This window comes from Eurytemora carolleeae, unplaced genomic scaffold (assembly GCF_000591075.1).
Source record: "Eurytemora carolleeae unplaced genomic scaffold, Eaff_2.0 scaffold1564, whole genome shotgun sequence".
NCBI classification, from domain to species: Eukaryota; Metazoa; Arthropoda; class Copepoda; order Calanoida; family Temoridae; genus Eurytemora; species Eurytemora carolleeae.
In genome coordinates, this window is record NW_019397609.1 from 1 (window position 1) to 12,270 (window position 12,270).

A 12,270-nucleotide genomic window follows, 5' to 3' on the forward strand; every position below is an offset into this window, starting at 1 on the left:
ATTTATTCATTTATTCATTTATTCATTTATTCATTTATTCATTTATTCATTTATTCATTTATTCATTTATTCATTTATTCATTTATTCATTTATGCATTTATTCATTTGTTCATTTGTTCATTTACTCATTTATTCATTTATTTATTTATTATTTTGCTCATTTGTTCACCTTATTCATTTATTAATTTGTTCATTTGTTCATTTATTCATTTATTTAATTATTCATTAACACTGTTTTTACATTCATACATTTATTGATTAAAAATGAACTGTTCTTTCTAATCCAGGATTTGACAAGATTCCAAAAATGAGGATCCGAATGACAAATGATTATATAAAAATGTTTGTGACTTTTTTTATGTATTCAGCAATAAATGTTTCAAGGCCTAAACAAGAGTATGAAACATATCACTGAAAGATATTACAAATTAAATGGTTTTCCATAAATTAGGTTATAAAATTGAAGTATAATAATATAAAAATATAAAATTGCAGTTTCATAAAATTATTATAAAATTGCAGTTTCATATTATTATTATAAAATTGTAGTTTAATAATATTATTATAAAATTATAGTTTAATAATATTATTATAACTATAACTGGTTGTTTACTAGAAGTATATATACTGAATGTGCACTTTATTCTATGAATATTAAGAAATCAATAGTTTTGACAGAAAAACAAAATATTATTCATGTTTCTTCGTTAGGTAAAATAAACAAAGTTTTTGAAAATAATAACCCCAAAAAGAATATAAATTAATTCAAAATAAATTAAGTATAAACTTTGCCGGTAAAAGAGAGAGAAAATAGCATAAAAATCATCATTAGAATCATTCAATACTCTGAAACAAAACACTTATCACAATAAAGTAAAGATTTCCCAATTTCTAATGTTTTCTACCCTCAAACTATAAATACGAAGTTCTAGGTAAGAGTTCCTAGGTGTAAATATATTTTTTACATAATACATTTTTATTAACTTAGCACATATTAGAATTGGAATTAAATCCTATTCCGACAGGGGAGGGGGACGTAAATTACTGGATTTTGCTCTGAATGTTTGGATTTTTGCAAATTTGCATAAATTTTTTGCAGATTTGCAATTGGATTTGCTCTACTTTAATCAAATTAAAGCCAAATGACTTTTTAAAAATGTATTAAATATAATAGATTTGTATGACAACACGATAAGAAAAAAGCTTATCTTGTTAAAAGGAAACGTCAGCCTGAATAATAGGGTTAAAAAATAATTGTAAAAAAGTTCGATGATTTTGAACAAAACATATTTTACCCTTTTTTGGAAATTAGTAACACAAATGAACCACCCGTTAAATATGTTTCATTTGTTAAAAATGATATTTCTAATAATTATAATATGCAAACAGTATTAACCAGACAACTCTGGAATAGGAAGACGACTTTAAGACTCAATTAATGAATATGAGACACAGGAACTGTACAGTGCAACTGCAAGCAGACCTATTTCACAAAACAAGCTACTTCTACAACTATCTTCTTTGTAACAACTTCAAGTACACTCAAACATTACTTTAATGTCGTCTTCCTATTCCACCGTTTTCTGGTTATTACTGTATGTAACAATGACTCATGGAATTCGGCATTTTTGTTTTGAATCTTCATGACAAGAACAAATCTAAGAGCTGACGAGGGTCCAACCCAGACCGAAATATATTTTCAAAAAATGTGGAACTATAAACACCGATTTGTTTACTCTGTGAAGGTTTAGAGCATCTTAAACCGAATTTTAAATTATCTAGAGAAAAATATTGCAATGAAACGCAAGTAGGAATTAAGAAATTTAATTTGCTTAAAGGGACTGTAAGCGTAATCTCAAAAGACCTTCCTATCCAATGGAGGGTTACTTGAATTTACGTCAGCAGTCTATTTAATCGTTTGTTTCAAGTTTGCTGAACAAACAAAACACTTTTTTGTGAGATATAGTTTAAAGGATAATTTGAAATTAACATACAGGGTTCACCACAAAAGATAAGACTTCAGAGACGACTGTTTAAAATGTATATTGTCTCTTTCCTTATATTCATGATTCCCGGCTTTTTCTTTCTTTGTCAAGTCATTAAATAAGTCATTAAAAACCACATCCACAAATAATTAAACTTGGGGTCGTTATATTTCCAGGTTTTAAGTCGTCTTTACAATCTCATCCTTTGATGGTAACCCTGTACATTTAGTAAGAGATAAACTGAAGCCCATAAAGATAACAAATATGACAAATCCGAGTAAACATTCACACAAAATGTAAATAGTCAGGTGTTAGAAAACAAGTTCGAACTTTTAAGTCAAATTTAAAATTTCTTTGTACACTTAAAATTACTGCGCAGTCATAAACTCAAAACTATGTTGACAATCTTAAATCTCTTCTTTTAGTGTCTCCATAATATTTAGCCACAAATATTGATACATTTATAGATAAAATTGTCATTAATAATAAAAAATGTCAAACATGAAATTTCGCTTTTTCAAAAATATTATAAGGGTTGTACTGATGGTGCGATGAGGCTCATCAGCTGAGAATCAACTAAAATTGGGATCAGACTTTTTATTTGAAAAATAAGGCATCGTCGTGGATTTTTTTAGCCTATGTTACCACCTGGATTACCATGGGCTCCCTCAAAATTTAGCCAATTCGGTAAAGCCGTTGGGCCAGCTATAGCAAACACATGTAGAACTAGGGGTGGCGTACGATATTTTCCAGGGGAGGGGGGGGGGTAATTGAAAGATTTCGCCCTTAGCATTTTATTAAGGTAATTTTGGTAATTTTTATGTCGAAATCTTGACATTGTCTGAAGTTAGAAGGGGTAATTATTTTAAAGCAATTGTTAAAAATAAAATAATAGAGGCAGGAGGGGGGCGTCCCCCCCTTCCGCCCCACCTTTAAGGCACCTCTGAACCTGTCCTAACATATTGAGAGATTTACAGTTTAAGGTCTGAACACAATAAGTTGAAATTTAAAACGATCGTTTTTTGTCCTGGGAGGAAGGGGAAGGTCCTGAAACCCAGGAAAAGCATTAAGCTGAACTTTCTTTTGAAAAAAAAATCAAGTTTGACTGATTACAATCCTAAGCAAGCATTCATAAACTCTTCTTCAGTTACTCTCCCATCAGCATCCTTGTCCATCCGAGCAAATATCTAAATAAACAAATAATTTTAAATTTGGGAAAAATGGCCAAACAGCTTTATTAAACTGGCCTGAAATTTATGGGAACCCATGGGTATCCTGGGGGTAACATAGACTAAAATTCGATTTATTAAACTCCCCAGGCAATGCCAGGCACTTCAGCTAGTATCTGTTAAATGAATACATTTTGAAAATTGCGTGATTATGAAACCAACCAGATACTCAAAGGAATTAAGTATAATTTTTCAAACTAAGAAGGTCTAATAGTCAAAGTTTATTATATTATAGGTGATAAACCTGTTCAGCTTGTCCATTGTCATTATGCCCCAACATCAGATAAACCCCTTTTATCACTCTATTATATTATATTATAGGTGATAAAATTAAACCTGTTCAGCTTGTCCATTGTCATTATGCCCCAACATCAGATAAACCCCTTTTATCACTCTATTATATTATATTATAGGTGATAAAATTAAACCTGTTCAGCTTGTCCATTGTCATTATGCCCCAACATCAGATAAACCCCTTTTATCACTCTATTATATTATATCATAGGTGATTGTTTTAAACCTGTTCAGCTTGTCCATTGTCATTATGCCCCAACATCAGATAAACCCCTTTTATCACTCTATTATATTATATCATATTAAATTAAACCTGTTCAGCTTGTCCATTGTCATTATGACCCAACATCAGATAAACACCTTTTATCACTCTAAACAAAATAATGAAATAGAAAAATACAATATATTTAAATTTGACAGGAATAAAATACATTTCAAGGGAGTGACCGTCAATGTATGACAGTTGAACTGAGAATGTAGTATTGTGGAGAATTTGTTAGGAATCATCTGAGACCTATAGAGACGTTTTTACGGCGCATATTTGTTCAGCAAGAGCGCTAATTCAATCATTAAAATTCTCATAGATTGTTCGTTTTTAGGGATGATTTTGAGAATCGGTTTTTAAAATATTATTTAATAACGACGATGTAATGTAGTAATAATAGTAATAACTCATTAGTTGTTTAGGAACAGGTGGAGAAAAAAAATAAGAAGAAAATAACTATCATCATCGAAATTAAGTAATCTTATTTAGTTATTGGTTTCTGTAAACATTTTCTGTAGATTTCCTGGAATTTTTATTGAAAAGACGACATTTGAAGAATTAGAAGATATCTGCAAACAAGCCAATAAAGAATAAGAAATTCAATATAATGATGAAAAAGAAATAATTGAGTCTAACATTGATTTATTGAGAAAATTTCAATTGAGAAATGTGTTCCTAAGCATCTGATTAGTTTACTGAAGACATTATTTTACATTTTTTTTATCAATTTAAAAAAAATCAATTCTCAAAACGTAACCACCGATTTGGATGATTTTGAATGTCAACTTTACACTCCAACTCAGTTATTATATACCATTATTTATCTCAAATGAATCCTAAAACATTTTTCCACAATACTTATACTCAACTTTTACTTAGAAAGGGTTTCTAGCAAAATGATGGGGAAATCGTTTCGCGAAAATTTCGCATTTTTTTCGGGAAAGTTTTCTTTCGCTGGAAACCTAGGTAGAGTTTTAAAGGGTTCTGCTGCAAATCGTAATGACGAGACATTTGAAATTACGTCTTTAGTTCTTTTAAATACATTAATCCACCTTTCCATTTCCTCGAGATCTATCGATCCATTCCCATCCACGTCATACATTCGGAAAGCCCAGGAGAGTTTGTCCCTAGGAATAAACAAACTTAAACATTTCAAATTCTTTTAGAAAATTTCGGATAATTTTAATTTTTAAAAGTTCTAGTTTTTATTGTTTTTAATGTTTATTTGTTAAAAATATTAATTGTTAATTTTGAAAAGAAATCAACGCAAATATAATTACGCAATGAAATTCTGTTTTCTATTAGAAGATTGACTTATCTTTTTGTTTACATACGGGTCAATTTTATTAAAGTTTAAACAATCTATTTGACAGGTTGCGAATAATACGAAAAGTTAAAGACTAAACCTTGTTAAAAACAATTCAAGTATTTCACTGTATTTCCACCAGCCAAAACCAAACTTCCTCGTAAGTATTTCTGATTTTAAAGGCTTTTTAACTTCTTTGTGGAACCTAGTATATACACCAAATACTTAGGAATGGATCGTTTTAATTAAAAAAAGGATCTTTTCGTTTTGATATACTACATAAAGTACGGTGGTCACCATTCTTATATGTACAAAGAAGAACACATTCCGTTCTAAGGTATTATATATTGACAATACCTTCACAGTAAGTTCTAAGATATTATATATTGACAATAAGCTTACAATACGTTCTAAGTTATTATATATTGACAATACGTTGACAATACGTTCTAAGGTATTATATATTGACAATACGTTCACAATACCTTATAAGGTATTATATATTGACAATAGGTTCACAATACGTTCTAAAGTATTATATATTGACAAGATACATTCACAAAACGTTCTAAGTTATTATAAATTGACAATATACGTTCACAATATGTTCTAAGGTATTATATATTGACAAGATACGTTCACAATAAACTGTCAAATTAGACAAACTAGTATCTTAGAACTGAACATGTCCTTTTTAAATAAATGTGAACATTGGCTGAACTTCCTTATGGAGAAAAAATCAAGTTTGGTTTTGGCTGGTGGAAATACAGTGTGAGTAGATTCTAGACTCAATTATTTTGATTATTATTTTGATTATTATTTTGATTATTATTTTGATTATTATTTTGATTATTATTTTGATTATTATTTTGATTATTATTTTGATTATTATTTTAATGATCACAGCTTTAAAACACAGTTTTAAAATAATTCATTATATAAAAAGTAATAAGCAGAAAAAAATAGAATAGGAATGTCTACAGCAAAACTTAAAAGTATTTGATGCAAAGCAAATAGTTTTACTAGACGGGTAATAAATTCCTAAATTAGTTAATTGGGTCTGTTTACATTGCACTATACCTATTTGGGCTTTCTAAAGTTATAACTTGATTCTAAAAATCCTTTCCTATTCCAGAGTTTTCTGGTAATCACTGTAAAATATGTTATTCAAGTTTTCTTAAAAATGAAGTTTTCCAAATGTTTTTGCTCAAGCTCCCTGAAAACATGTTGACTAAATACATCTGCATTCCCTGACGGAAAAACCTAGAGAAAAATATTTTATTAAAATGATAATTTTGTGGCGATCAAGAAATATTTTCATCCAGCAAGATATTTACAAATAGATTTATTGTTTAAATTTATCATGGGAGTTTACTAAAACTTATATTTAAAAAAGTTTTACAATTTTTACCTTTTTTTCCAATACAATATTGAATTCAAGAAAAAGATTTGAAATAAGGGATATTTGTTAAGAAAAAAAACCTATACATTAATTTTTTAGAAGATTAACCCTTATCATAAAATTATGTGGAGCAGATTATTAAGCAATCTGTTAAACTCATTTCTCAAACATCATTTTTGTTTATCAAAACCCCTACAGCGTTTTAAATATTGTTATTGGGACTTTTAACGTTATTGATCCTTTAATATGTAATAAGAGTTGTATTAAGGAAATTATGACGTAACTATTCCCCCTCGTTCCTTCATTTTTTCATTTTAAAAGAAAATACGGGAAATGAACAAATTGAATAAATTACTCTATTAAATATTTTGCACCTGGTCAAGAGTTAATTGGAGGATATTTTGAGATTGAATAATCTAGAGATTCAATCCCCACATAATGATAATCCCATGCAAGGAATGACTAGCTATCACCGGGTGACTGGATATAGAACTGGACAATAAAGTGGCCAACTGGGACAATAAAGTGACAAGCTGGGACAATAAAGTGGCCAGCTGAGACAATAAAGTGACCAGCTGGGACAATAAAGTGGCCAGCTGGGACAATAAAGTGGCCAGCTGAGACAATAAAGTGGCCAGCTTGGACAATAAAGTGGCCAGCTGGGACAATAAAGTCGTCAACTGGGACAATAAAGGGGTCAGCTGGGACAATAAAGTGGCCAGCTGGGACAATAAAGTGGCCAGCTGAGACAATAAAGTGACCATCTGGGACAATAAAGTGGCCAGCTCGGACAATAAAGTGGCCAGCTGAGACAATAAAGTGGCCAGCTGGGACAATAAAGTGACCAGCTGGGACAATAAAGTGGCCAGCTGGGACAATAAAGTGGCAAACTGAGACAATGAAGTGGCCAGCTTGGACAATAACGTGGCCAGCTGGGACAATAAAGTCGTCAACTGGGACAATAAAGTGGCTAGCTGGGACAATAAAGTGGCCAGCTGGAACAGTAAAGTGGCCAGCTGGAACAATAAAGTGGCCAGCTGGGACAATAAAGTGGCCAGCTGAGACAATAAAGTGGCCAGCTGGGACAATAAAGTGGCCAGCTGGGACAATAAAGTGGCCAGTTGGGACAATTAAGTCGTCAGCTTGGACAATAAATTGGCCAGGGGGGACAATAAAGTGGTCAGCTTGGACAATAAAGTTGCCAGTTGGGACAATAAAGTGGCCAGCGGGGACAATAAAGTGGCCAGCAGGGAAAATAAAGTGGCCAGCCGGAAAAAAACAAAGCTGCCAGCTAGGACAATGGAGTGGGGTTTGAATAACTTTTAAGTGAATGATCGGTATGAGATGAGGAAGGAATTTGCATTACTGCGGAATTGAAAAATTCTATATAAAAAATATTAATGTCTACCTGAGAATACATTGAGATGAATTTAGTACGGTTGAGTTGACCGCTTGGGCAATCTTTTCTAAACCCATAATACCATTCCTTAATATAAAGTTATTCTTACTTATAATCAGCTAACTAGAAATAAATAAACATATTTTACAGTTACTTTTACTAGTTTATCTCCAAAACTACAAGTAAACGTAACTATTACGTGTACACTGTACCACAAAATTCTTCTTTTTTACATAAAAAATTAGTAAAAAAGAATTTATTTTTTTAACTTTTTTAAGTGTTCTTATTTCTCAATTACAATTCTTGTTATATAATTTATGCTTTTTTCTTCTTTCAACCGTCAAATTATCATATATTGGAAAATTTTTAGCAGATAATTTTTTTTTTGGTTAATTGTTTGACATCTTCGGTCACTAATAAAGCACGTTGGGTCAAACACTTAGTGGGCACACTAGACGGTTAAGACTGAGGGGATGTTTATTTTCAAAATTTATTTTTTTTTAAATTTTTCTTTTCAAACATTTTTTTTCAATTTTTTTTTTCACGGCCAACGCCGGGTTCTTCAGCTAGTGGGTTAATATGTTCATTTTGATCAAGTAAAAATCCCTTTAAATACAAAAAAACATAAATATTGAAATACTACAAATTGCCTGGTCAGCTATCGAAACTGCATATTATCCATCCTGGGATGATCACAGCACAAGTAAAAATCCCTTTAAATACAAAAAAACATAAATATTGAAATACTACAAATTGCCTGGTCAGCTATCGAAACTGCATATTATCCATCCTGGGGGGGGGGGGATAAGCAGCTAATTTAAAGGAGCAAAACAGGACAGCCAGAAAACAAGAAGATTGCAAAGAAGGACAGCCAGAAAACAAGAAGATTGGAAAAATTATAATCTGCATTCTTCATTAAATACATGTATCAATAAATTTGTTTCATAAAAAATTTAAATAAATAATTGATAAAGTTAAAAATAAATAAAAACTTTACCTTTATTGCCTCCTCCTGGAAGTTAGTGTGTTTTTTCAAATACTCGATATCCTGCAAAATAGTTAGATCTTATGTTAGCCTTATTGTTTACTAATATTTATATTTAAATTACTGCAGAAAAATGTCAAAGGGGGGGGGTTCCTTTTTTGGGGAAAATTGGGTTATTTTAAGATAATCTTAGAAGCCGCCCACGTTGGTAAAATATCGGAGAAATTTTGTTGTATACATTTTTAACGAATATTTGTAAGAATTAAAAATTTATAATTCTGCTAAAAATTACAAAAAGAAAATTAGAGTTTTTCTTTTTCTTCGTTTTTAGGGATGAAAGAGTTAGAATTAACAACATAATTAAGAAGGGTAAATAATGAGATTAATGAGTTTCAAATACCATCATAAATGTGTTTAACAAGGAAAGGGACTGTGTTACCCAAAAAGGAGTTTGATGACGACCTTCAATTCCTTTAACTATGACAATCTGAAGGTTGATTTTTATCCCTTTACTAGAGTTTTTAGCGATATATCTTATAAGATGTAGAGAGAAACAAGATAATATCTGTAGACACTCATGAGTGGAAGAAATATATCATCTCTAAACCCTACATTTATGAATATGAGAAGAGGATGAGATTTTTCATATAACCTGTTTTGTCAGTTTTGTAGTGGGGCTCTTCTTGTTGGAATTTCCCATTTTTTAATCTCTGAAAATATACAATATACAATATAAAATATACAATATACAATATACAATATACAATATACAATATACAATATACAATATACAATATACAATATACAATATACAATATACAATATACAATATACAATATACAATTTACAATATACAATATGCAATATACAATATACAATATACAATATACAATATACAATATACAATATACAAAATACAATATACAATATACAATATACCATATACAATATACAATATACAATATACAATATACAATATACAATATACAATATACAATATACAATATACATAAAACAATATACAATACACAATATATAATAAACAATATACAATTTACAATATACAATATAAAGTATACAATATACAATACAATACAATGCAAATGAACAGTAAAGATCATTTAAAAATAACTGCTAAACCAGCTGATTAATTAAAATTATCTTAACCAAAACACGTAAATAATATCTCTTGTTTTTGTAGCAGCACACTGTAAAATATAAATTGTTTAATACTCAAACCTTTGAAACTAACAGATAAACTATATTTTTCCTTGAAATTTCGTAAAATCTTTTAAATATTTAAATTGGATTAAGTAAGTTTTGGACTGCGCTCATAGTATAAATTTCATAAGTTTGCTTTTATCAGGATTTGAAACCCAGCTTTGCCTAGCAACTAGATTTTCTCTATAAAAGTTAACTCACTAAACTTTTAAATCAAACCGAATTCCCTAATTTAAATGTGTGGCAAATCGGTCAGGGGGTTCCTGAGTTATGATCGGACATGCAAACAAACAAACAGAAATTTTTTTTGTGTTCGATCAAACTTCATAAACCCTATGACCGATTTGCCTAAAATTTTTATGGATAAAGTCGATAGAACCGTCGAAATATTATTTGTTTAAATATTTTAAGTAAAGTTAGTCGACTAGAATTCCAGCCAAAGCAGAGAACCCAAACTGTTTATTTACATGTAGGCAGTAGCAATATGTTTAACCATGTAGTTTCGTTCTTAGATTTTATCTCCTGTCCAAAATCGCCAAACATTTTTAAATTTTAGAGAGTTTAAAACTTGTTGTCAATATATAAGATATGATCCCAGCATTTATATTTTAGAACTTTATAGCCCTTGCGTTTAGCTTTACTATTTCGGAAACAATTGGAAAAATTCTCATTAATGTTTGCGTCAGAGGTTCTTGCAACTTCACTAAATGACTAATTGTGTTAAGAATAATGATATTTGAAAAATGCTAATTTTGAAAAATGATAAGTAATATATATTGTTATCAGTATCAGAATACACTGCAGGCAAGTGTCAACTGAGACTTCATATTTATTGATACTGCAGCTAAAGGATATTTGATATGCAGGGGACAACATTCACGGCGTAAACAGGGGGGGGCTGTAGGGGCTGAGCCCCACCTGGAAAATTGATTAATAGGATTTCAGCCCAGAACGGTTGTTGACTTTATGCCCCACCATGGACTGCTAAAAATCTAAGCCTTTCCCCCCCCCTTTCTGGTCAAATTCATACAAACACCTCTGAAGCAACATTATTAAATTTTATTATTATTATTATACAAAAGTGAACTTTGAATATTACATAGCGTTTGATAGATAAAAATGCTCGTAAAGAAAAGAAGAGAAAGATTTTGCTTCGTTTTCAAAACGATGCCGTTTTGTTAGTTTGTCAATGGAGTGCGAAAAATCAACGTTAAATGGTTTTGTGAGCTTGTCAAAGGAGTGCGAAAAATCAACGTTAAATGGTTTTGTTATCTTGTCAAAGGAGTGCGAAAAATCAACGTTAAATGGTTTTGTTAGTTTGTCAATGGAGTGCGAAAAATCAACGTTAAATGGTTTTGTTAGCTTGTCAAAGGAGTGCGAAAAATCAACGTTAAATGGTTTTGTTAGCTTGTCAATGGAGTGCGAAAAATCAACGTTAAATGGTTTTGTTAGCTTGTCAATGGAGTGCGAAAAATCAACGTTAAATGATTTTGTTAGTTTGTCAAAGGAGTGCGAAAAATCAACGTTAAATGGTTTAGAATATCAAATGTTAAGAAAATTTATACCTTTATTTAGTTAACATTCATAATAGTTAATATGTAATAAATACCGGAGCAAATCCCATATTTTTGTAGCTGAACACACCTAGATAAATTACGTTGTACATTTTCTGGAAATCTAAATGCGCTTGTAAATAACTACGCAAAACTTGTATGACGATTAATCTAATTACGATTGTAAATAACAGCTTAATTACTTTCTTGAAAGAAAGATATAGATTGGCTGAGTTGTATCCGGATTGATAATGATATTGACTATGGTATTCGTGATAAACCTTGAGTTCTAGATCGAGTTGTATCGAGAATACGGACTGAGTGGTACCCGGATTGATATTGACTATGGTAATACTGATGATACTAGTCGAAAAAGTATTTATTGGAGTAGGGCATTTACTACAAATGTGCTTTGCTTGTCTGCCCGTCTGCCCGTTTGTATCCAATTAACGTCAAGACTGCTAAACCGATAGGGCCCAAATTTTGTGTGGGACCTCACATGACCCCAGGGAAGGTTTATGAAGCCGAAAATTATAAAAATGTGTTTCCAAAAGTTTTAGATTTAGTAAAATTTTAAAAATGCACGAAAAAAATTATTAAATCCGCAAATATTTTTACTTTTAGTTTTAT

At 30.5% G+C, this 12,270-nt stretch overlaps 2 protein-coding genes across 2 annotated transcripts; both read right to left on the reverse strand.

Annotated features, from left to right (window-relative positions):
- Positions 1 to 930: 930 nt before the first annotated feature.
- LOC111715166 (neuronal calcium sensor 2) lies at positions 931 to 5,930 on the reverse strand. Its single transcript, XM_023490441.1, has 4 exons — positions 4,827 to 5,930; positions 3,823 to 3,880; positions 3,104 to 3,173; positions 931 to 2,562 (listed from the first exon to the last, which is right to left on the reverse strand). Exons 1-4 carry the CDS (start codon positions 4,874 to 4,876, stop codon positions 2,513 to 2,515), a joined length of 228 nt encoding a protein of 75 aa, XP_023346209.1. The 5' UTR covers positions 4,877 to 5,930; the 3' UTR covers positions 931 to 2,512.
- Positions 5,931 to 6,296: 366 nt separating this feature from the next.
- Positions 6,297 to 9,578, reverse strand: LOC111715167 (neuronal calcium sensor 2; the record flags this gene model as incomplete). Its single annotated transcript, XM_023490442.1, is given in 4 exon segments — positions 6,297 to 6,343; positions 7,891 to 7,968; positions 8,879 to 8,929; positions 9,519 to 9,578. Coding segments are annotated over 4 exon segments (224 nt in total), but the record flags the coding sequence as incomplete, so codon positions are not given.
- Positions 9,579 to 12,270: the final 2,692 nt, after the last annotated feature.